At 34.2% G+C, this 26,096-nt stretch overlaps 1 protein-coding gene across 30 annotated transcripts in view; it reads right to left on the bottom strand.

Annotated features, from left to right (window-relative positions):
* The window catches only part of gphna (gephyrin a), a 186,023-nt gene that overhangs the window by 39,024 nt on the left and 120,903 nt on the right, over positions 1-26,096 (bottom strand). For 4 of the 30 annotated variants that reach the window (XM_073927306.1, XM_073927310.1, XM_073927312.1 and 1 more), the window contains 3 exons: positions 14,888-14,962; positions 5,078-5,120; positions 4,849-4,986 (listed from right to left, as the gene is read on the bottom strand). In XM_073927306.1, coding sequence (XP_073783407.1) covers positions 4,849-4,986; positions 5,078-5,120; positions 14,888-14,962 — 256 coding nt within the window. 30 annotated transcript variants of the gene reach the window in all.

The raw sequence follows: 26,096 nt of genomic DNA, 5'->3' as shown, positions 1-26,096 counted from the left end.
ATAGAACTTTATAATTACAGGGTGACGAACTGTTCAGACAATCTTGGACTGTTAATTTATTTATTTATTGGTGTGTTTTCAAGCCCAGTTGCCCTGTTCATAAGCATAAATATATCCAACTAGGAGAACCTGCTGATCATCCACCTGGACTAGTTAGATAAGATCTTCATGAGCGCTTAATGATTACAGACAGGTTTGTTGAACTGGTCTATGCTCTACAGAACAAACGATTGTGAGCCAATAACCTGCCAACCTAATTATCTAGCCTAGCTTACATGATCACCTAGTTAAGACTTTAAATTGAAATTTAAGCTGAATACTTATATCTTGAAAAATAAGTTTAAAAAAATATGCTCTATCAATATGACAAAGGCAAAAGAAATAAGTTATTAGAAACCTGCCGCAAATTATATCTGTGTTCCGAAGAATTTTGAGATATTGAGCTTCAAAGTTTTTGCATACCATAGCAAACAGTATGTGTGTAACATTTGTTTTTAAATAAAAAGCCTTAAAATGTAAACAACTTATAAAAAAAAATCCCATAAATTAATTAAATTGTCATTTATAATGAATATGTCAATAACTAGAAAGAACCTTATAATTCTAAGGTAACGAAATTAATTATTAAAACTATTATGATTTAAAATATGTTGAAAAAAAACTCCCTTAAACATTATTTGGGAATTATTTAAACCTATAAAATAATTCCAATTTAAGTAATTAATGATTAATCAACGCTACATATGATGTACATAAATGGACAAGTGGTGGGGGGGGGTGGTCTATAGGCAAGAACAGGGGAGTCCAATTTTGCAGAGTGGCACTAAATTCCAGCTACACACTTCTGAACAGTTTTGTGTCGCACCATTAAACTTAAACCCAACTCCAAGTTCCAACTGCATATTTACAGATATCTTTACCCATGTATGAAGGTGGAACAAATGACAGCAAGATTATATTAAATTAATGGACTCATGCTGATATGGGAGAACCACAAGTTTCCAGTTCCTTAATCTCCCTCTGCTCACAGCCTTTTGCTTTTATTTTGTTTATGTACTGCCAAATCTCACATTTCTTTCCGGTTTGTGACAGTCTCATTAAATTTTCTTTGTCGGAGTGTTTTGTATTGTTTGTATCCTTCAATTAATAAAGATAAGTTCTTCCTGACTGCTTCCACCATGTGTAGCCTATTAAGCATCAAATAAAATAAGTTTAATGTTTTGATTTCAATAACTTGATAATCAGTTCACATGCATTTATCAAGTTATTTTCCCGTGCACCAATGTGAAGGCTTCTGATTGGGTATTACATCATTCAGTGAGACTACAGTGTAAAAAAACTCTTGCTGCATACAATTATTTAGTTGAATCAAATTAGCTTTTATAATCATCTCAACTTACATGAATCAAACGGACTTAAAATATTTTGCATAACTTAAAAATCTTAGTTGAAACCTTATTAAAATAAGTTAAAATAACATAAAAACAATGACAACAATTTGATAAAACTTTTTTTTTTACAGTATACTAATTACGTATAAGACGTGGTGCAACCGAAGTACAAATTTAATTACGAACTACCTAACTGTCGCCAAGCCCTTAGTGTGAACTTTAAGTTTCAGTGTAAACAAGAACTTATAAACAGCTAATGCAGCTCTACCCTGAACCAGTTAATCAAGGTCTTCTTAGGCATACTAGAACTTCCAAATAGGTGTGTTAAGGCAAGCTGAAGCAAAACTCTACAGGACAGTCAGACCAGGACAGAGTTTTTACACCCCTGGGTAAAAGTGTGCCATTTAAAAATGCTTGATTCGAACTTCATGGATGTAGAGAGCCATGGTTTTAAGTGTGTATCTATGAAGGGATCCAGGCCCTGAATTGGGACACAGCATTTGATGAGTTTCTTTTTCCACCCTCTCATCCGCAGTTGCAAACAACTCTCAATCGCCCCCTGTTGGTCTGGAGGTGAAATGACACTGTGGCATGAATGACTACTCCACACATTTCTTGGGCCGGATGAGCATCAGGCATGATCGAAGGTGTGCGCCGGATATGAAGATGCTCGGTAAGGTGCTCACTGACCTGTGCAATACTTTGGCGTGTGGGCAGCATTGGCCAGGGCTCTCCTCTCTGCTTTCGCTTCGGCGCCAGTGCAGAGAGGAATTTTCCGCCAACTTGAGCCATTCTGGCGCCAGATGCCTTTTCGTGGTAGAGGGGCCAAGTCACCTGTATAGGGCCCTGCCAGACGCATTGGGCACATTTCACTAGCGAATGGGCATTGCCAGTTTCCCCCACAACATGGACTGTAATTAACGCCCAGCTGAAATCCCGACACAATTCACATCCACATGCAAAGGTGGCTGCTCTGTGTTAGTGATGGCCATGAAAAACCAAGGAAGAGCCATCAAAAACAATAGCATGGGCTAAACAGCTATAGGTATGCCAGCTATAAAGTAAATAAAAAACTATGGAATGTTATCTTACTCGAGGGGGGATTGGACCACTCGTGATGTTCAAGTGGATCAAGCAACTGTGGGTGACTGAAAATCTTCCAAAAATACTGAGTGTGTATAAATTGACCACAGGACCAGATGATCACAATGGCATCAAAGCTTGAGAGGAGGTCAGCGAGTTAAAAAACAACAGAGGATGGAATGGTAGACAGAATGGATGAAAAGATTAAAGCCAAAGAGATGGAGAGATGATGGGGCGAAAGAAAGAGCGAACAGATGTGTGACAGATGAGGAGCTACAGGCACGAAAGATGAAAAAGCAAAAAGCTGAAAGCCAGCAAAGCAAAGAGCTTGGTGACTATATGCCTTCAGCGCTTACTGGCCTATATACACACAGTACAACAGCCAATGAGAACCCATTTTGGTACCATCTGAGGCACAGCATTTCATGTTGAGTGGATAGTTCACCCAAAAAAAATCATCCTCATTGACTCACCCTTGCCCCCTTTCAAAACCAGCATGACTTTGCTTCTTCCGAGGAGAACAAAAGATTTTATTCATGGCCTCTATATAGCGTCTCGCTGAAACAAAAAGCTCTTCACAGTATTTTTTTTAAATTTTGAATATAGATTGTATGGCTCTTGACATGTTACTTAAAACCAAAAGATTGGCAAAAACTTTCTTCAAATTGAATTGTGTGTTCCATGGAAGAAAAAAAGTGCAATAGTAACAACATAAGAGTGAATAAATGATGACAGGAATGCTGAGATTTGGGTGTGCCATCCCCCAATTTGTTGTCTATTGCCTTAAATGAGTCTTGATTGTTTAATACTAAACATGCATGACACTTTAAAATGATCCATTGTTGTTTTTTAATTCTGTTGCTTCTTAATTTTAACTGGTTTATAAACAATGTATAAGGAACCAAACATTTTTCAGAGAATGGAGTAAACTAGAATACTGAAAACAGATTTGTAAAATGCCAATAGTTTATATTACTAGCAAAACTGGCCATTTCAATTTAAGAACTACATATTTTAATCATTTTTAACATGTTACAAGTACCAATTTGTGCTTAAAATGAAATGCATTAATTCTAACTCAATGTACACTCACTGGCCACTTTATTAGGTACACCTGTCCAACTGGTTGTTAACGCAAATTTCTAATCAGCCAATCACATGGCAGCAACTCAATGCATTTAGGCATTTAGATAAGGTCAAGATGATCTGCTGCAGTTCAAATCGAGCATCAGAATGAGGAGGAAAGGTGATTTAAGTGACTTTTAACATGGCATGATTGTTGGTACCAAGCGGGCTGTTCTGAGTATTCCAGAAACTGCTGATCTACTGGGATTTTCACGCACGACCATCTCTAGGGTTTACAGAGAATGGACTGAAGAAGAGAAAATATCCAGTGAGCGGCAGTTCTGTGGGCGCAAATGCCTGGTTGATGCTGGAGGTCAGAGGGGAACCAGTTTGATGAGTCTCGATTTCTGTTGCGACCTTCGGATGGTAAGGTCAAAATTTGGCATCAACAACATGAAATCACGGATCCATTCTGCCTTGTATCAATGGTTCAGGCTGGTGGTGGTGGTGTAATGGTGTGGGGGATACATTTTTTGGCACACTTTGGGTCCATTAGTACCAACTGAGCATCATATCAATGCCACAGTCTACCCGAAAATTGTTGTTGACCATGTCCATTCCTTTATGACCACAATGTACCCATCTTCTTACTGCTACTTACAGCAGGATAACACAAAATCATCTCAGACTGGTTTATTGAACATGACAATGAGTTCACTGTACTGAAATGGCCTTCACAGTCACCAGACTCAATCCAATAGAGCACCTTTGGGATGTGGTGGAACGGGAGATTCACATCATAGATGTGCAGCCACAAAATCTACAGCAACTGTGTGATGCTATCATGTTAATATGGACCAAAATCTCTAAGGAATATTTCCAGTATCTTGTTAAACCTATGCCACAAGTGATTAAGGTATTTGTGAAGGCAAAAACGGGTCCAACAAAGTACTAGTAAGCAGCACCTAATAAAGTGGCCGGTGAGTGTACACCTTTTAAAAAGCAGATCTGTAATCCAATCCATTAATAATCCAATGTTCTATTATTAATAATAAGCTACCATTCATAATAGGCTCAATTTACACAGCAAATCTTAATCCACAAAACTTATAATTCCGTGACATTGTACCTTTTTACCCATTTACAATTACTTCACCAAGTTTGTCTCTTTTTAAATACGTTATACAATATTTTATAAATATGAATCGCTATACTAATTTAAAGCATTATCAACAAAAAGAACGTTTGACATTCCTAAACTATGAATATTATCTTTCATGTGGATGATATATGAGCAACAGAGTCTTACCTCTGTAGTTGATGATTTCAGTACCCAGGACAGGAGTCATCTCCAGAACAGTGATGAAGGCCTTGTCCATAGAAGTAAGGGGAAACGGGGACATGCGGTGTCTCCGAGCTACCTTGGTGATGTCTACAGCGCTGTGACCTGAGATAAAGTAGGAGAGAGAGAGAACTTAAACATGCTCTTAGATCCGCAAACGTGTGCAAAGAGTGAAAATGGCCAATCGGTCACCCACTTGCTCTCAGGATATTCTCCTTGCTGCTGCATCGTGACTGCACCTACAGATATAGAGAGAGAGACAGAATGAGAGGGAATGAGGCAGAGAGAGAGAAAGGAATTGGGGAAAAGAAAGACAAAAAAAGAGAGACATGAAGAGAGTTAGAGCACAAAAGGAGCCCCATCCTCCGTCCAGGAGAGTTAGCATTCCACTGACAGGATTCATAAAGATCAGAATGATCATCTACACATTCAGACGAAACAACCAAAAGAAACTAGCTTGAAAATGAACCAAATGAAAACAACATTTTCAGTCCTACTGCCATTATTATCATTATCATCATGGTCTTGAAATAATGCTATAGCGAGTGTGGAAAGTTGTAACTTTATGATGCCCAAAACAACTAATTTCTTGAAAAGTATCTGATGCAACAGACATTAAAGTCAACATGAAATGTTTTAATCTTTTATGTGATGCATTTTAGAGCATCCAACAACAGTCTGAAGTGAAAATCAATGGTTCCACAGGACATTTATATGTATTTTTTTTTTTTTTTTGCATAATTGTGATGCGGACGATGATATAATGCACCAGGAATTGTCTTGGGTCATAATAATTGGCCTTCAATATCCATAATTATACAGTTGAAGTCATTATGTGATTTTTTTTCCCTTTATCAAATATTTCCCCAAGTGATGTTTAATAGAGCAAGAAATTTTCCACAGTATTTTAGATAATATTTTTTCTTCTTGAGAAGGTCCTATTTGTTTTATTTCTGCTAGAAAAAACCATGAAACCATTTTAAGGCCAATATTATTAAGTCTACAAAACAAACCATCATTATACAAAGACTTGTCTAATTACTCTAACTTTACCTAGTTAACCTAGTTAAGCCTTTAAATGTCACTTTAAGCTGAAAACTAGTATCTTGAAAAAGATTTAATAAAATATTACGTACTGTCATCATGGAAAGGTTTAGGAGATATAACAAATAAGTTATTAAAACTATTATGTTTAGAAATGTGTTAAAAACTCACCATTAAACAGAAGTTAGGGAAAAGTAAACAGTGGGGCTAATAATTCAGAAGGGCTAATAATTCTGACTTTAACTGTATACATATTTTTAATTCAACAGTCTACATGCATCAGTTGACTTTTAACAAACATACAGTATGTGGCAAATTTCACAATATGCACGTTAAATAAAATATACATTTACTCAAATCTTATGCCTCTAAAGGGTGGTTCTGAATAAATGTATTGGCCCAATCCCAATTCTATTTCTTTACCCTACCCCTTGGCCCTTGAAACAGAGTGTCAAAGGGGAAAGGCTTCAAATTTTAGCCCTAAGAAATGGGACAGCACTACAACAACAGCACACGTCATCATATGTCTTTGCGATCTCTTGCTTCATATGATTTTGATGATGGCGACTGCTGTATTTATTCCAGCTGCGTTTTTTTTTTTTTTTTTTTTTGGTATTTATCTTTATGAAATCATTGAAGGCAACAATGTCATGTTATCATAATTATATAACGCGGCAATAAGCTCAAAAATGTACTTAGCAGGGGTTTTTTTTTTTCTTTTTTTTTTAAAATGACGATAAAACACGAATGTGGTTATGAATATATTAAAATGTGCTTGTTTGCTGTAAAACTTCGTAATAATGAAGTATTTCGTAAAAATACTAATTTGTGCATCTCCTTACTTCTGTGTGCAGCCATGTTGCAGCTGTAGCTGGTATAATAAGGGAAATTTTAGAATTTTAGAATTTTTATATATCCTGCAATTTTTGGAGCTTAGACATTAAAGGTCAAGTTCAACCTTAGAAGCATCTCAGCTTATGTTATTAGTGATCTTAAAATATTTTCTTAATTTACATGAAATCAGACAAAATGTTCATCCAATGTTCATAGTAAGCAAATAAATAATATCACAAATGTTGCTATTTGAAAAATTAAAGTGTCTACCCTAAGTATATAAAACCTCTTTTGCAAATTTGATTTGATGAACGTCATCTATATTTGCACATTTGTGGTGTCATTAATAAGATGCGCCTTTTACATTTTTTATTATTATTATTATTTTTTGGTTGTTGTTTTTTTTTTTTTTCCATGTGATGAATGTATACTCTCTATGTTTTAGATCACATTCCACTCCTGGCTGTACCAAATTTGGACAATGTGTAAATGTTCCAATGTTTTAATGACCAGTAATTTAATTAATTGCTTGTCCATTTTATAAACATTGTGCATTGCAATACCCCCTTCTTCTTATTTTTCTTTTCTTCTGTATTTGGTGCCACTTAAAATTTCATCTTGTGCATTTACACAAGTACAGGTATTTTAATAGGTAATTAGAAAAATGCATTACTATTATTTAATTTAGAACACAGTATTATACTGTAGGATTACGGTTCACCGCTGGAAACCCTGCTGCCAGGATTTTACCATTAAATTATAAGAAAATTTTCTACAGTGTATACAGGAAAAATAAAAGATTTCATGTGGACTTTAACAGCTTAAAACTCCATACGATGAAACTCTCTTCAATCACTCCCACCCATTCGGTTTAATTTTGCCCCCTTTGAACCCGCATTTCTGTGCCATGAACATTTTAAGATAATAATAATAATAGCAAATTTGATTATACATTCAGCTGTAACTGTGGAATCTACCAATACAAAGTATCATAAAGTAAGGAGTTCCCTTAGGCCAAGAGTAATGGTATGACAGGGCAATCGAATTCCATGCAAATAAATACACATTGACTTGAGGCTAGAAGTTGACAGAATATTAACTCTTTGATTTACTGCATGAAAGTGTTAAAAAGAGCCCTTTTATGTGTCCTTCGTGCTGAGACGCAATGCCCCTGGCCTATAGGGGGAGACAAACAAGCAAGTCCCAAATCTTTTTCTACTCACGATCCAGTTACAACAGACTAGCACCAACACGACAAAAATCAATGATCGACACAGAGCAAAGAGTTAGAGAAAGACAGGAAGAGGAAGAAAACGATGAGGCGCAGCTCACATACAGCAAACAGCAAGAAAAACACTGCATCTAAATGGAGATCGAACTTAAAAAGAACAGAAAATAACGGGAGAAAAAAGATCTAAGAAACAGAACTCAATGTCCACAAGAGACTCCAACACACCAAACGGCTAATAAAACAAAGAGAGCATTAGAAAAAGAGCGACGTCTACAGACAAGATAATGAGAGAGAAGGAAAGAAACAGAGACGAGGAGAGAGAAGGAGAGTGTAAAAAGCAAGGAGTTTGGACTCCTGACGCAAAGCAGAGTTTGCGGATGGAAGCAGCTCCTTTTTTTTTTTTTTTTGATTTTGTTTTTGCGTGGGTTGGGAATAGTTACTCGCGAGTCGAAGGTCCTATGGTTCCTGCGATCATCTTTGAGCCCCTCCAGCCTAGAGTGGAGCTTTGGCAATGAACAGAAACAAAAGGGTTTACAACAGACAGAGCAAAGGAGAAGCTTTGGGAGACCAAAAAAAGAAAACCGAATGAATTTTTTTGCTTGGTTGTTTTTTTTTTTTTTTAAAGGCTCTATAAGACAGCGATCGCTTAGTTTTACACACAACAAGCTGACATGACAACAAATGAGAGGTGAAGAGACATCTGACTGGACGCCATTAGGTCCTGGTGTTAATGTTTAGATGGGATTTATGCCGTCCAGCCAGGAAAATACAGTAGCAAAGGTTAGCAAGGAAGAGGCACAATGTCACAATCAGCAAAAATCACAACGGCACACTTCTGTTGCTGTGATAATTCAGAGGACACCCGAGAAAACACTACTACTGCCGGTGGGGAGTGTCAGAGTGCTGATGGCCACCTGAGTTTGTGTGTATTACATTATTATATTTGAGGATTGAAGGAATCGTGAATGTGACAACATGCACACACATGTGAGAGATTAAAGATGGAGAATGTATGAAGATGAAAACATGAGAGCTGGTTATATGATTTCAGGGCTGCAGTAGCCAAAACGCTATTTATTATGTTGGGTTCTCACCAAATATGGAGCACTTGCTCTAGTTTACTCACAGGATGTTTTTCACCTTAAGCTAATTTTCCACTGGAGTTGAATAATTTGACCTTGTGTGGAAGATGTGACTGAGTTTCTGCTCAAAATTGCTGCACATCCTTCACACTGCCCGGCAGAAGTTGCCTATCTTTGTGGATTTGCATTGACTTTGTTTAATCTACTCACGTGAATACTCATTTTTGCTTTTGGTTTGAACTCAGCATTATGGTTCGTTAAATATTCTTAACTGAGAGAAGTTAAATCATTTATAAAATAGTTTATGCCATTTACTTTCAACATAAAAAAAGAGAAATTCTAGCAATTCATATCAATGCTTATAAGCAAAATTATTTTTATCCCTGCAACACATAATGTTGAAGAATACATGACCCATATTTCTTAAAGTTAATGAAATAAGGCAACTGGAATAAAAGTTAACAATTGTACTTTTATTTTACATCTGTACATAAACACTACCTGACAAAAGTCTTGTTGTCGATACCAGATGTAAGAAAACCATATAATAACTTGACTTCTAGTTGATCATTTGGAAAAGTGGCAGAAGGCTGTTTTTTTCTGATGAATCATCTGTTGATCTGCATCCCAGATATCACAAATATGACAAAAGACCTAATGGAACCCACATGGACTCAATATTCTCACTAAAATCAGTCTAGTTTGGTGAAGGAAAAGTCATGGTTTGGGCATGTGAGAGATCTGCAGAGTGGATGGCAACACCAATAGCCTGAGGTATCAAGACATTTGTGCTGCCTATTATATTTTCAATCCACAGAAGGCAAAATTCTTCAGCAGGATAGCGCTCCTTCTCATACTTCACCCTCCACATTAAAGATCTTGAGAGCAAAGAAGGTCAAGGACTGGCCAGCCCATTCACCAGACATGAACATTATTGAGCATGTCTGGGGTAAGATGGAGGCATTGAAAATGAATCCAAAGAATCTTGATAAACTCTGGAGGTCCTGCAAGAACGCTTTCTTTGCCATTCCAGATGACTAAGAATAAGTTATTTGAGTAATTGCATAGATGTATGGATGCAGTCGTCCAAGCTCATGCGAGTCATACACAATATTAATTCTTTTTCCACTGCAGCATGACTTTATATTCTATACTGTACATTATTTCTGTTAAGTGACAAGACTTTTGTCTAAGCAAAGTCAGATGTTACCGTCCTACTTAAATAATTAAAAATCAAGGAATGATCATATTTTATTTTGGTAAAATAAGCGTAATCTAGAGGCCTTTGCCTTTCATATAAGCCACTTCTGTCATCGAATGATCAACTATGAGTCAAGTTATTATTTGTTGTTCCTAAATCTTGAATAAGACTTCTGTTGGGTTGTGTATATAAAATGAATGCACTATATTATGATAAATAAAAAAGTAGAAAAAAATACAATTATATCTCATTATTTAATGTTTCAAATCTTGTATTGCATCAGTTATGAACATAGTGAGAGTTAAAACAAATTGTCCTATTACTTCACAGAGCATCTGTTAACTGATATTTTTCAATTTGATCTGTATTATGTATTAGTAAAAACATGAGATTAATAAATCCTGCATACTACAATCCTAGTTCCCACGCATTCACGAACAGCACATTTGAGGACCTTTTAAAGCATCATTAATTTTAAATCAAGCACCTTTGCAATTCATACCTCAGCATACGAGTCTTAAGTTATACTTAACATGTCACTTTCATTAAAAATTTACAGAAAAAAATACAAAAATAATTTTAAACCATCAAAAAAAAGGATGTTTAAAGAACTTTAAGAAAATTTGTTGAATTCTATACTGGTGATATTCAAACGCGGATTCTAAAATAGAGATAAAATGTGCATTATTTGTCAGTGTTGCTGTACAAGATTTAAATTTAAGATTTCTAATTTAAGATTTTTTTTCAGATATTTTATTCTGTTTGTTTTTTAATTGAGTACAATTGTTGAAATAAAACCATAAACAAATAATTAAAACAAGCCTTCAAGGACCTGTTTGTTTTAAGTACTTTCAAGGCCTTGTTATATAATGTAATGTGTATTTATACAGCACAGTCATTGTCTTTGGGCATATACCCAAAGCGCTTCACAATCATGAAGGCAGTCGTTCCACACCACCACCAGTGTGCAGCATCCACTTGGATGATGCAACAGCAGCCACAGGACAACAGTGCCAGTGCGCTCATCACACCAGCTTTGACAGAGTGGCGAGACAGTGATAGAGACAAATCTGTAGATGAGGATTATTGAGAGGCCATGATGGGTAAGGGCCATAGCCCTACTCTTTACGAAAAGGGCCATGGGATATTTGATGACTACAGAGAGTCAGGACCTCGGCTTAACGTCTCATCTAAAAGATGGCCTTTGAATCCATGTCTGAAATTTCAAGTACTTTAAAGAAGCGTGGGAACCCTGTATTATTTACAGTTTTACATTAACTAATGTGGTTAACTAATCCTAAAACTTGTGTAAAAATAAATAAATAAACAAAATAAATAAAGATTAATTGCATTAACTAAAATACTGTACAATTAATTGTGATAATGTGTTTTACATATTCAGTTTATAGACATGTATGAGTATTCAATACAACACTTTGGGTCATTTCTGCAGATTATTTGAACAACTTTATCATCAGTTTGTGTTTCAGAAAACTTCAATTGATGCTGCTCACTAGCAGAATTCTGCAAACCAGACATTTTTGAACAAAGTTGTGTACATTAAGGCAAGGAAAACTGTAAATCTGCACTTTTTTTGTATTCCTCCCCTTTTCCTATTTGTCCATCTAAGCTTCTTTCATCTATCAACAGACAGAATGAGCCCTGAATAAGGATGAGAGGCAACCAGTGATCACAAGGAGGACTGAAAAAAATGGATGGAGGCAATGAACGCAATGCAGAGCCATCAGGTCTCTTTAAATCAGAGGCGGACTAAAGAAGTCAGTGGACTGAAAACATGTGCTCACAAACACGCAAAGGATGGAGAATGATGTGTCAGCACACAGCCAGATGAGAGTTAATCCCCCAAGCGGTGAAATGAAGATGGAGTAATTGGGGAACAGCAATAAGGAATGAATTATTAACAAGTGAGTGTCAGGCCCAATCAGAGGAACTCCGCTCTGTGATTAACCAATCAGAAATGATTGATAAGACAGTACGGGGACTAACAGCTGTAGTGCTGGTGAGCCATTTTATTTGCTCAGAGAGAGAGAGAGAGAGAGAGAGATTTCATATTTGAAATGCTTTGGCAATACTGTATTTAATGTCATGCCAATAAAGCAACTTGAACTGAACTGAACTGAACTGAGAGAGAGAGAGAGAGAGAGAGAGTGAGAGTGAGAGAGAGAGAGAGAGAGAGAGAGAGAGTGAGAGAGAGAGAGAGAGAGAGAGAGAGAGAGGGAGAGAGAGAGAGAGAGAGAGAGAGAGGGAGAGAGAGACAGAGAGAGACAGAGGCTCTGTTCCAATACCTAGGGAGCTTCCTACCAAGACAGCATTACAGACCATTTCAATGTAGTCATGTCATTGGCCCGTGAACCTTTCCTGCTTGTTATCAAACTATTTCATAACTGTAACAAGAGGCAATTCAATCATAACTTAATTTCAAAACGGCTAACATATCATTATATATCAATATGTGGACCGTTTTGGAGTTCCTGAAGCTATAGAAATTAAAAATGTGAAACAGGAAATATGTTGGGATCATTGTTTTTGTTTACATCCTCCAAAATGGTCTATAAGGCTTCATAAAGACAAACGCTATTTCAAAAGGGAGGTAAAATAATCATGTAGGTCTATTAGTTCATTAATATAATAAAACAAAATATCAATGTTTTAACTTCAAAACAGTTAATTAATAAATACATGTGTTATTTTGTCAGAAATATTTCATAGAAATGTTATCGCCTTTGTTTGTAACTATATTTATATTTAGAAATATATAGCAAAATAGTAAAATGTTTTAATATTTATTTTTTAGGGGGGGTTCACCTTTAATTGGGACAGTGGAGGTTACAGATAATAAAGTATTGGGAGCAGAGACATTGGAAACGTCGGCAAAGGACCTCAAGCTGGGAATCTAAATCAGGTCGCCATGAGCCCCATGGTGCCATATATCGGCGCCTTTAACCACTAGGCTATTGTTTTTTTCTTATTATTTTTTATTATTGGTACTTGATTTATTTACATTTTTCCCCTGCGTGGATGGGGTGATAGGAGGGAAATTGAGAAAAAATGTTGTAAAATGTTTACTGTGCTTACATGATTGCTATATACTGTGTAACCCGTGGTAATATGTAAACTGAAAATATGTACAAATATTATTTAAAAAAAAAAAAGAATAGAAAAAGAATTCAGTCAAATATAACAATCTCTGAATAGGTTAATATCACAATCTCCTTTGCAGACTTGCAAACCTGATTTAATATATTTTACTTGATTTAATAGACTTGCTTTTGATATTCAATAGTACAAAATGCTGTTTTATTATATTTGTTTTATTTATATCTTATATGTTTAATTAAGTTAAATTTTTGTTTTTAATACTGTAAAGCACTTTGGGCAGCCTCTTTGTTGTAATAAGGTACAATATGAATCAAGTTTGATTGATCGATAATTTTAACAAGGATATATATTAATTAGAGATGGGGTGATAAAAAGAATATTGGGGTGTACAATGTTTGCTGTGCTTACATGATTGATATACATTATCCGAAAAAAGTCTTGTTGTTGATGCCAAATATAAGAGCAACAAATAATAACTTTAATTCTAGTTGATCATTTGGAAAAATGGAGTGGTTGGATCTGCAAAGGGGTTGGCAACATCAATAGTCTGAGGAATCAAGATATTTGTGCTGCCCATTACATTACAAAGCACAGGAAAAGGGAAATTCTTCAGCAGGATAGCTCTCCTGCTCATACATCAGCCTCCCCATCAAAGTTCCAGCAAAGAATATCAGGGTATTCCATGAATGGCCAGCCCAGTCACAAGGGGTAAAATGAAGAAGGAGGCATTGAAGATGAATACAACAAATCTTGATGATCTCTGGGAGTCCTGCAAGAATGCTTTGCCATTCCAGATAACTTTATTAATAAGTTATTTCAGTTATTGCAGAGATGAATGGATGCAGTCTTCTAAGCTCATGGAAGTCATACACAATATTAAATCTTTTTCCACTGCACCATGACTTGATTCAATATACTGATTCTATTATATACTGATATTCATCATTCAATACTGTGCATTATTTCTGTTAAGTGACAAGTTTTTGTTACTGTCCTAATTAATTAATTAAAAATGAAGGCATGGTCATATTTTGTTTGGGTAAAATAAGTGTAATCTAGAGGTCTTTGCCTTTCATATAAGCCACTTCTGATACCAAATGATCAATTAGAAATCAAGTTATTATTTGTTGTTCCTAAAACTTGGATAGGCAACAAGACTTTTTTCAGGTAACCTGTAGTAATACGCAAACTGCCAAAGAAATATTAAATATGTTGTTAAAAATATATTTAGCCAAATCTGAAGCAAGGTAGATCACCAGAATTTGGAAAAGAACAAAGAGAGAGAGAGAGAGAGAGAGAGAGAGAGAGAGAGAGAGAGAGAGAGAGAGATTCAGACAAGAAGTCGAAGCTATAGCAAAACAAATTGGCCTGCTGTACATAATCATGGGCCATGTGCAACACTCTGAAGGAAGACTCCATTCTATGTGTGTGTATGTGTGACTGACTGAGTGGTGGTTAATGTGAAGAGTAGGGCAGAAAGGGTGGTCTGTTTACCTGGTCCAAGGTAGAGTACCTTGACTTGTGCGAGATGACATCATCCAGGTGAGCCCTGAACTCTCTCCGTGAGGCCTGGAGGAAGCCATAGGACAGTAACTCACCTCAAACACACACGTGCGCGCACTCACATTCACTCTCTCAGCTAACACTGATGTGGAGGACATGAGGGGGAATAAGGCTGAAAGTCATAAGAGCAAAATAATCCCACTACTACTACGCAACTGAAGAGGAGCAAAGCAGCTGCAGCATAAATCTGATCTACAACAAAACAAGCTAGTTTCTGTATGCCCTCCAACTTTGGTGAAACTAGAAGCGTTGCAGAACAGTACAACATCATGAGAGATAAAAAAAGTCTTAAAGGGACAGTGCGCCCAAAAATGAAAATCAAATCCTTGTTTAGTCACACTGTACTTGTTTCAAACCCTTTAGGAGGAGTTTCTTTCTTATCTTCACCAAAAAGAAAAATTTTGAAGAATGTTGGAAAACTGGTAGCCATCGATTCCCATGGTAATTTTATTCCTATTATGGGTGTTAATGGCCACCGGTTTTCAACATTATTCAAAATATCTTCTTTTGTTTTCAACATGAAAAGATGCCTGAAGCACTCAATTTCATTTGTAGGTGAACTATGCTTTTAAGTCTTGAAAAGTGTTCATTTGGTGGCTATTAAAGCTGCGGTAAGCAATTCAGCCGCCATTCACCTTTTTGCCATAATCTTACATCATGTTTACTGTTAATGCAAAGTAAGGCTTATGAACAGATCTGTTCAGGGTTAAATGACACGTTATGCATAATTCTGTAATGTGCATAATTTTATAATATGCAATTTCATTAACTTTTAATATTACAGTAAATGCATGGAAAATAAAGTGCAAAGTGAAGTTTAAAAACTTTTTTAAATAATAAAGCTTGTCAAAAATGGATAAAATATGATAGTTATTATATACTTTTTACAACATTTTACAAAAAATTTTTTAAAGCTTATAGTTTATTAGTAACAATAACAATATTAAATGTTTATTATTTATTCTTCTAATCATAATTATTATTATTAATGATAATAAAAATAATAATTATAATTATTATTATTATTACTATTATTATTATTATTATTATTATTATTATTATTATTATAAATATTGTCAGACAGTTGAGTCATATAATAATAATAATAATAAGAAGAAGAAGAAGAATAACAATAGTAATAGCAATAATAATAATAATAATAATAATAATAATAATAATAATAATAAAATATAATAATAATAATTATTATATTTTAATAACAATAATATTATTATTATTATTATTATTATTATTATTATTTGACTGTCAATTGTCTAACTTGTTAAATTGACAGTCATACAATATTAATAATAACAACAACAATAATAATAATAATAATAATAATAATAATAATTATTATTATTATTATTATTATTATTATTATTATTATCATTATGATGATGATGATGATGATTATTATTATTATTATTATTATTATGTTTACTGCTATTATTATTATATGACTGTCAATTGTCTAACATTATCTATAATAATAATAATAATTATTATTATTATTATATTTTTAATATTATTATTGTTGTTATTATAATAATACTATTATTAGTATTATTATTATTATTATTATTATGATTGTCAATTGTCTAACATTATCTATAATAATAATAATCATCATCATCATCATCATATTTAATACATTTAATTTTAAGTGGAAGTAACATTTAAAAACATTGCTTACTGCAGCTTTCTTTTTATATAGAAATTATGAAATTCTACACTTTATCTTGAACATTTATCCAATTGACAAATCTCATTACTTTATCCTTATATATGGAGTAGCTCATAGCCGATGAGAATCTAATGAACTGAATCACACACACAATCCTCACACTCCAACACATCAACAAACTATGAGGCTCTACTGAAGGTGAAAAAATGAATTGCTCCGCATGGATGAGCTTGTGCACGTGTGAGATGAGTGAGTAATGATTGGCCAAGTCTCTGAGAGGGGCGTGGTTAATCACAGGGTGATGTTGAGCAATGATTGTCAGGGTCTCGGAGAGGGGGCGTGGTTAAACGCAGGGTGACGGGCGGTGCTGTGTTAAAACATGCTGTACCTCTGTGACACTATAAGTGGATGAGCAGGAGGTGAGCCGGGCCTGGTGCAGGGAGAGAGGGAACAGGGAAGACCAGGGTTAACACGGCAGCCATGAGCAGGGCAAACACATACAAACAGCATTTGTAAAGCGAGTGCTGGGCCGGACTTCTAGAGAGTAACATTCGAGAAAGGATGCAGAAAAAAAAAAATCACTGCCAGATTGACAACTGCGCACATTTCTAAAGTGAGACTCACTTTAGAGGAATAAAACATGCAACTAATTAGATATGGAGATAGGTCATTCCAAAATATAATATATTATTTATAATAAAAGCTTGTGAAGCTTGCAAGACTGCTACACAAAAGGAGAAAATAATTAGTGTTTTTTTAAGTTATGAAAGTGAATCAGATAAAAATAGAAGAACAGAAAAGAAGAGAATAGAACAAAACTAAATTTAAAATAGCAGGAATAGAATAGAAGGAATACAAACAAACAAAAACAAAGCAAGGCAATATAAATGATAGGAGAAAAGGAAATACACAAAGCAAAACAAAAAAAAAACTACGAAACAAATTAAGTTAAAAAAAAAAGAAAAAAAGTTAACAAAAACGTAATAAAGCCAAGGCAAAATACAAACAAAATATATATAATTTAATACATAACTAAATTAAATAAAACAAAGCTAAATAAAATAAAAGTAAATAAAACAAAACAAACAAAACTAAACTAAAAAACTAAACAACAATAAAACTAAATAACAAAACTGACCAAAAACAAATAAAACCAAACCAAACCAAATCAAATCAAATCAAAAATCAAAACAAAACAGGTTTGCAGAAAATAAAGATAAGGCTGCATGGTAAATTTCGGCCTATTCATTAGAATAACCAAACCAATGAATAACTAAAATTAAACAAAAATAAAATATATTATAAAATACAGCATGGACTGATGTAAATATAAAAAATAAATGCAAAGTTAGTGTAAAATACAAGAATCAATCAGGCCTACGGTAAACCACTAAATGTCCTTGATTTGATTCCTTGCACTATTCTTTAACAACACACACACACACACACACACACACACACACACACACACACACACACACACACACACACACACACACACACACACACACACACACACACACACACACACACACACACACTAATGATTAAATTAAATGCAGAGGCCCTGCCAGATGCAATATGTATCTTCTCCACCACTGTCACACACCTGTCAGATTCAATGACAGGGCTATGTAGTAATGGCCTGTTCTCTCCTTCAGCTGACCTTCAATCTCCTCTCCATTCATCAATCGAACAGAGAGAGGAGGTGGAGGTGCAGTGGGCTCGGGGTAAAGGGTCATCCGGCTGTCAATGTCCATTTATTACACTTCCAGAGAGGGCAAGCAGGTAAACTGTCTCTTAGACCAACACACACACACTAAATAATTTCCTTTATTGTTAAAATAGGTACTGCACAATATATCGTTTCAGCATCGATATCACAATGTGCACATCCCCAATAGTCACATTGCAGGATCTGCAATGTTGAGGTATGATTATAGTTGACTAGGAGAAACAGACACATGAGAATTGTGTAGTTTTTGTAGAGTTTAACTATAATACAGTAAAAGTTTTTCATTTGCATGTGTTTTTAAGGCCTGACAGTGTTCAAAGTATTGAGAAATTATTTTTTACTTTACACAAGAAATTTTACCATTTGTATCTTTAACAAAGAATAATTTTATTGAATTATTCAAACAGCAAAGACTTTTGCAGTGTCATTTTACATTTGATTATTCAAATTCTGAAGCTGACGACTATTTGACTGCCCTGAATACCCAAAAATCACTTTTTATTTTGTTTTTTGACATTTTATGAATGATTCACTTCATTACAAAATCATTTCACTCAAAATAAATTCAAAAATTCTTTTTAGATAGCAGTTTTCAAGTCATCTGGTAAAATTTTCACAGTATGTCTGATAATATTTTTTTCTTCTGGAGAAAGCTAGAATAAAAGCAGTTTTTAATTTTTCGAAAACCATTTGAGGTCAAAATTATTAGCCCCTTTAAGCTATATATATTTTTAGCTATATTACCTATATTTCTAGCTACATAAGCTACAGTCTACTGAACAAACCATCATTATACAATACCTTGCCTATGTACTGTATATATCTCATCAATATCACCATATTTATAGCAGAAAATCAAAACATCGTAATGTCAGATTTGCATAGTGCAGCCACAAGCAGTAGCATAACAACAAAAACAAACCAAACAGAGCAGAAACAAACCAAACTCAACACAAAGAAGTGAAACAAAAACAAAATTATAACAAAATAAAACATAAGTAAAATTCAACAAAAATCTAAGCAAATAAAACAAGATAAATGAATAAAAAAAATTAATCAAAACTTCAAAAAGCAAAGCAAAAACAAAACAACACATAACACAAATAATTAAATTAAATAAAAAAAATGAAACAAAACCACAAAAAGCAAACCAACAAAACAAACAAATCAAGATAAAACTGATCAGAAAAAAGTAGAGCAAAGCAGAAAACAAACCATAGGTCAACACAAAAAGGTAATACAAAAACATAACAACAAAATAAAATTAAACCAAAATAAAACAAAAATAAACAACAAAGCAAATAAAATAACAAAAAATAAACAAAAAAAAGTAAAACAACAAAAAAGAACAGAAAAGAAAACAAAATGCCAACAAAAAAATAAACAAAGCAAATAAAAGACTAAAACAAAACATAATACAAAAAAACAAACAAAACAGAGAAGAAAGTAGAGCAAAGCAGAAAAAAACATAACTCAACACAAAAAATAAAACTAAATAATAACAACAAAATAAAACAAAAGCACAATTAAACAAAAATAAAAAAGCAAATAAACAAAAGACAAGAAAAAGAATCCAAACTACAAAAAGCAAAAAAAGTTCAACACATTAAACTAGAACAGAAAACAAAACAAATAAAAAGCAAAACATTAAACTAGAACAGAAAACAAAACAAAAAAAGAAGAAAAAAAAGCAAATAAAGTAATAAAACAGCACATGACACAAAAAAAGTAAATTGAATAAAAAGAAAATAATTTTACTGTTTTTGTTCTTTTCGGTTATAAAACATGTGACTATATTTCAGTATAAACACCCTTGTTTAATTACAGTATTTTATTTTTATTTCCTCCATGTGTGTTGCTGTAAGCCCCTGCAGGCAGTTCACCCTCACCCTGCAAACACACACACACACACACACACACACACACACACACACACACACACCACTGAACACAGCATACACTTGCCTCAGTGAACACACAACACACTCACTGTCCCCCGAGCGGCCACACAACTCCAGCCAGTGAAGCGCAGGGTGAGCTTCAATCTTAGTCTTTCTGCCTCTGTCTCATACTGCCGTTATTTCATTTCATCATACATCATCTCACACACCAGAGATTAAGTGCTTTGATACTATCATGAAACTAGTGCCATAAAGTGCTGCTCTTATCATCTGCGGCTGTTATCTGTAGAGAAATTCATCAAAGTACTGTGACATTTGAATAACAACAAATATTTGCTTACTATAATACAACAGGGATGCAAAAATTCACTCAACTAATAATTAAACACTGGTTTTATGGTATTAAATAATTAAATACTGGTTCAATGGTTTCAGAGTTTTCTATTTTATATAGTTTACAATGATACAGTCCATTTCATGTATATTGGTTCATTTTCAAAATAGAATCAACCATTGCAAACTCAAGCAAAGTACAGATTACGTCAGACATGACACTATAGTCGCGTCCCAAATTGTATACTTATGCACTATTTTACACCATGTTGCAGTAAAAATAGTGTAAATAGTGCGTTCACACTGAAATCTCTAAAAAGAATAAGTGCACTTTAATTACCCGGATGATGCACTTATTCAACCGGTAAAATGAAGTGTGTAATGGTGGACACTTCACACACTTAACGACTGCAGCTTTGCTCACGTAGTTGAAGGGACGAAGCTGTCTGGCGCACATGTTGGTTAGCTTTATTTATTGTGGATTGTGAAAGCATAATTCTACTACGAGAATGATTATAGCGCCTCCTGATGGTGAATGTGGTTATACTCATGGCAGGTATTATTTGGTACTTTTGTCATTTATTTCACTAATTTGGCAACCATCAAACGTCATCTGGGAAACTGCTTGAATTTCTGCTTAGTAAAAAAAACATCAGTGCTCCATTTGGGACGACACTACATACATATACATACTGTTGAGTGTGTAAGTGCATGAGTACACAGTGCATGAATGCATAGTGTATAGTGTGCCATTTGGGACGCAGCTTATGTCCTGTGCATGCTCGAGCTGGAAAGCAAAAAAAATATATAAGATAAGATAAGATAAGATGATAAGATAAGATAAGATAAGATAAGATAAGATAAGATAAGATAAGATAAGATAAGATAATATAAGATAAGATAAGATAAGATGGCGCAGTAGGTAGAGCTGTCGCCTCACAGCAAAAAAGTCGCTGGTTCGAGCCTCGGCTGGGTCAGTTGACACATCTGTGTGGAGTTTGTATGTTCTCCCCGTGTTCGCGTGGGTTTCTCTCGGTGCTCCGGTGTCCCCTAGATGCGTTTTAGGTGAATAGGGTAGGCTAAATTGTCCATAGTCTGAGTGTGAATGAGTGTGTATAGATGTTTCCCAGAGATGGATTGCCGCTGTAAGGGCATGCGCTGCGCAAAACATGTGCTTGATAAGTTGGTGGTTCATTCCTTTGTGGTGACCATGGATTAATAAAGGGACTAAGCCAAAAGGAAAATGAATGGATGAATAATATAATATAATATAATATAATATAATATAATATAATATAATATAATATAATATAATATAATATAATATAATATAATATAATATAATATAATATAATATAATATAAAATCCAAGCAAAACTGTTATGCATAATTTTTAATGTAACAATATATATCGTATATCACATCGTGATATTGCACATCTGAGCTCACGGTCCCGTGGTGTCAGTCATTGCAAAGCTACGATCAAACAACATTCTTCAAAAATCCACCACCAACAAACTCTTGCTGAAGCAGCTTTTCATTTTTTTCTTTCATTTTTCATTTTAAGTTTTAAAAGTATAGAGCACTGAATTGTTTACGGCTTCTGCGTTTTTCTAAGGTCATTAGTTTACTGTTATTACTGAAATGTGTATATTCCATTCAAGTGTGAAGCTGATTATTTGGTTCTAGTCGCATGACTTATAGTGCATTTGTGGCATTCTAAAAAGTTAAGATGCTTTCAACTAGGTGTGTCTGCATATTTTTGCATATGCAAGTCTCCATTTAAAATAATGAACTTGCGCACACTTAACCAGACACCTTGTCACCATACGATATGATATCGATACTCAAGCAGGGATACAATATTTATTGTTACTTCAAAAATTATGCATCACAATTTTGCTTAGATTTGATTCAGTGGTATATCAATTGATATATCGATATTAATATATTATATTTAGTAATATATTGATGGCATGGTGGCTCAGTGGTTCAAGTCAGTTCGTGTTTCTGTGTGAAGTTGGCATACTCTCGTCTTGTTGGCATGGGTTTCCTCCAGGTGCTCCAGTTTCCCACACAGTCCAATGGCATGCTCTATTGGTGACTTGGTAACCTAAATTGGCCGTAGTGTATGTGTGTGAATGAGTGTGTATGGGTGTTTGCCAATACTGGGTTGCGGCTGGAAGGGCATCCGCTGCGTAAAACATATGCTGGAATAGTGGACGGTTTATTCCGCTGGGGTTACCTCTCTAATAAAGACTAAGCCGAAGAAAAATTACTGAATAAATTGTAATATATGATATTATAGATTTATTAATTTAAAGAACCAATTACATGTTAATTAACTCACTAATGTAACCAAAGTATACACAATCCAGAAAATTCAACTCTGTAAGAATTTCCCATTCTGTATCATCCGCATCAAAAAAACTGCACTGTAGTTTGTTTGGTTTTTAATTAAAAAATATAGAAAAATATAAATGAAAAAATGTGTGTTATATATGCACAATATATGCAGAACATTTATATACCAGACAAAAAAATTCCAGTAAAAGGTTGATGCAATACTTTATCTTCAATTTTATGATGTTCCTTTTTTCAGAAATGAAAGTGTAATACTTGGTTTATAATTAGAAGCATTCACTTAGATGTTTGAGCAAAGAATAACCATGAAAGCACTATGAGGAGGAGCAGTTAAGCACTACCCACTATGTTCATAGAAAAAACAGCATTAAAAATAAACGTTAATATTTTAAAGATGTGGCGCAACACAATGCAATATAATCTAAGACATCTTGCACGGTGTGTGGGGCCCACTTCGAATCTTGTCTTAATCAGGCAGTGAAGATCATTGATTTTAAGCGAGGCAGATCTTAAACGCAGCAAGTTTAGGATGACATGACAGTTCACCGGAAACGCCCAGGCTGCCCTAACCATGCACACATCCATTCAGCTGCAGTTGCTGCATCGCGATGAGGCATGCATGTGTAAGCAACACAACAATGCATGCTATTGTGTAAATACATTGATGAACATAAAAATGCTGAATGTCAAAATAAAAAAATGCAAATAATTAATATATCATTTGATCAATATATAGACCCATTTCAATGTGTTGTTACACTCCTATTACAACACCTATGGATAAATAGACACCCATACACAACCCATACACATGTGTATGTGTGTGACATTTGGTCTCTGTTCTTTCAGTGTGTACACTGTGTACACGTACCTTCAAGTTTACTTAAATTAGTTAGTTTTTCTTGTTTGTTTTATTCTAGATTATTTCTGTGGTTATATCTATGGTTACTCATTGGTTCACCGATTATGTTCACTTGTGTCTTTTTTAGTTTTTCAGCACTAATGTATTTACATGCCCTCAGTTTCTTCAATCTTTGTCTGGTATTATCTTAACACTTTAAAGTTGTTAGTTACTCGTTACTCTTCAAAACATTTTATAACTATATTATATTCTATTATATTATATTTAATTGTATAATATAATATAATATAATATTATATTATATTATATTATATTATATTATATTATATTATATTAATTATATTATATTATATTATATTATATTATATTATATTATATTATATTATATTATATTATATTATATTATATTATATACCTGTCAACATTGGGATGTAAAAATACAGGAAATACGGACATGTTTACATATTAATAAGTTTATTTGTCTTTAAAAACACACCCAAATCCAAAAGTGTCCACTTTCACTGCTCTTTAAAATCGCATAACGTTACAAAAGTTGATCTGGGAACAGTGTCTTTATCACTATATTGTATGTCCATCAGTCAGCACCAACGTATAGCTTTATTGGGAATGAAGTGAATGCTGCTATTTTAATATTAATTTCAACATGCTCTTAAGCCAAAATATTGTATAGGAACAACTCTTTGATGCTACCTTCACTTTTCAGAGAAAAAATAAACATACGGGAGATTTAGGGGAAAATATTTAAACAGGATGATAGCAGGATAGAATGGTAAAATATGGGAGAATCCTTGCAAAAACGGGAGGGTTGACATTTTATATTGTTATGTTATGTTATGTTATGTTATGTTATGTTATGTAATATAATATAATATTATTTTATATAATATTATATTAAATTATTGTAAATTATATTAAATTATATTATATTATATTTAATTGTATTATATTATATTATATTATATTATATTATATTATATTATATTATATTATATTATATTAATTGTATATTATATTATATTATATTATATTATATTATATTATATTATATTATATTATATTATATTATATTATATACCCTTTATCTCCACTTTATCTCCATAAAAAAGGTGTTTACTTCATGTAAGCAAAAAAAATAAATTTTGGCCTTTTACTTTTGCATATATTATATCATATCATATCATATCATATTATATTATATTATATTATATTATATTATATTATATTATATTATATTATATTATATTATATTATATTATATTATATTATAAGGTCATCATGTATTATCTCATTCACACAATACCTTTAATATAATTCCTAAAAACAGTTCATCTCCATAAACAAAGGGTTTGTTTACAGTCGTACCAAATATTCCAGCACATAAATGCTTTGTTTTCTTTAATAAAACTGCTACTATTTCATCCAATTCACAAACTTATCCCAATAAAATCCACGGTAAATATCTAAAGCGAGTAAGTTACACAGATCCTCCAACCCCACACCACAACAACACCATGCACAATATGCAAACGCACACAACACACTGTGCAAAGCAGCAAACATGAGTGCACAGATCGTAAACAATCAAAATGACTCTCCCTGCAGCTGGAAAATGCAGCCCTGAGAACTGAAACTTCATCAAACTGCACCTCCAAACAGTGGCGCCTGATGGATCCTCCATTCAGAAAAGCCACAGTAACGTCTCCTCCACTAGCCCATTACACCACTGCAGCGGTTATGAAACCAAGTGACTGCTCCGTACACCGTAGATCATGCACCCTGAAATCCTCCAGCCCCATGATTCCCCTGCAAGCCCTACCGACTTACACCCCTCATGCACGCACATCCAAAACAGACACGTGTATCACAAAACACAGTGACGCAGCAGAGCGGAGAAAGACGGTGCTTACCATGCTTTATCCCGATACACAGAAGAATGCCGCACGTCTCACACACACACACATATAGGCACACGCACACACTACACGCATGAAGACAGAGAGTGTAGGAGGGGAGAAAGAGGTGGAGTGAGAAAGCATGCAAAGCGGAGGATGAGTAAAAACCACTGGGATCTAAATTTGGAGGAAGTGCTACCACAGACTTGAGGGATGTACGGCTGTGCGCACGAGCCTTTTCTGAAATCAGATCAGCTCTGAGTGGGTTAAGAGAAGCGGAGAGAGCGTAAAAGCTTATTATGCATTATTACCTCTGCGTTTAGAGCGCATGGAGAGCTCACAGCC

Source organism: Danio rerio, chromosome 17 (genome assembly GCF_049306965.1).
Source record: "Danio rerio strain Tuebingen ecotype United States chromosome 17, GRCz12tu, whole genome shotgun sequence".
Classification (NCBI taxonomy): domain Eukaryota; kingdom Metazoa; phylum Chordata; class Actinopteri; order Cypriniformes; family Danionidae; genus Danio; species Danio rerio.
The sequence above is the reverse complement of the archived record's forward strand: the minus strand, read 5'-3'. Positions and strand labels throughout refer to the sequence as shown.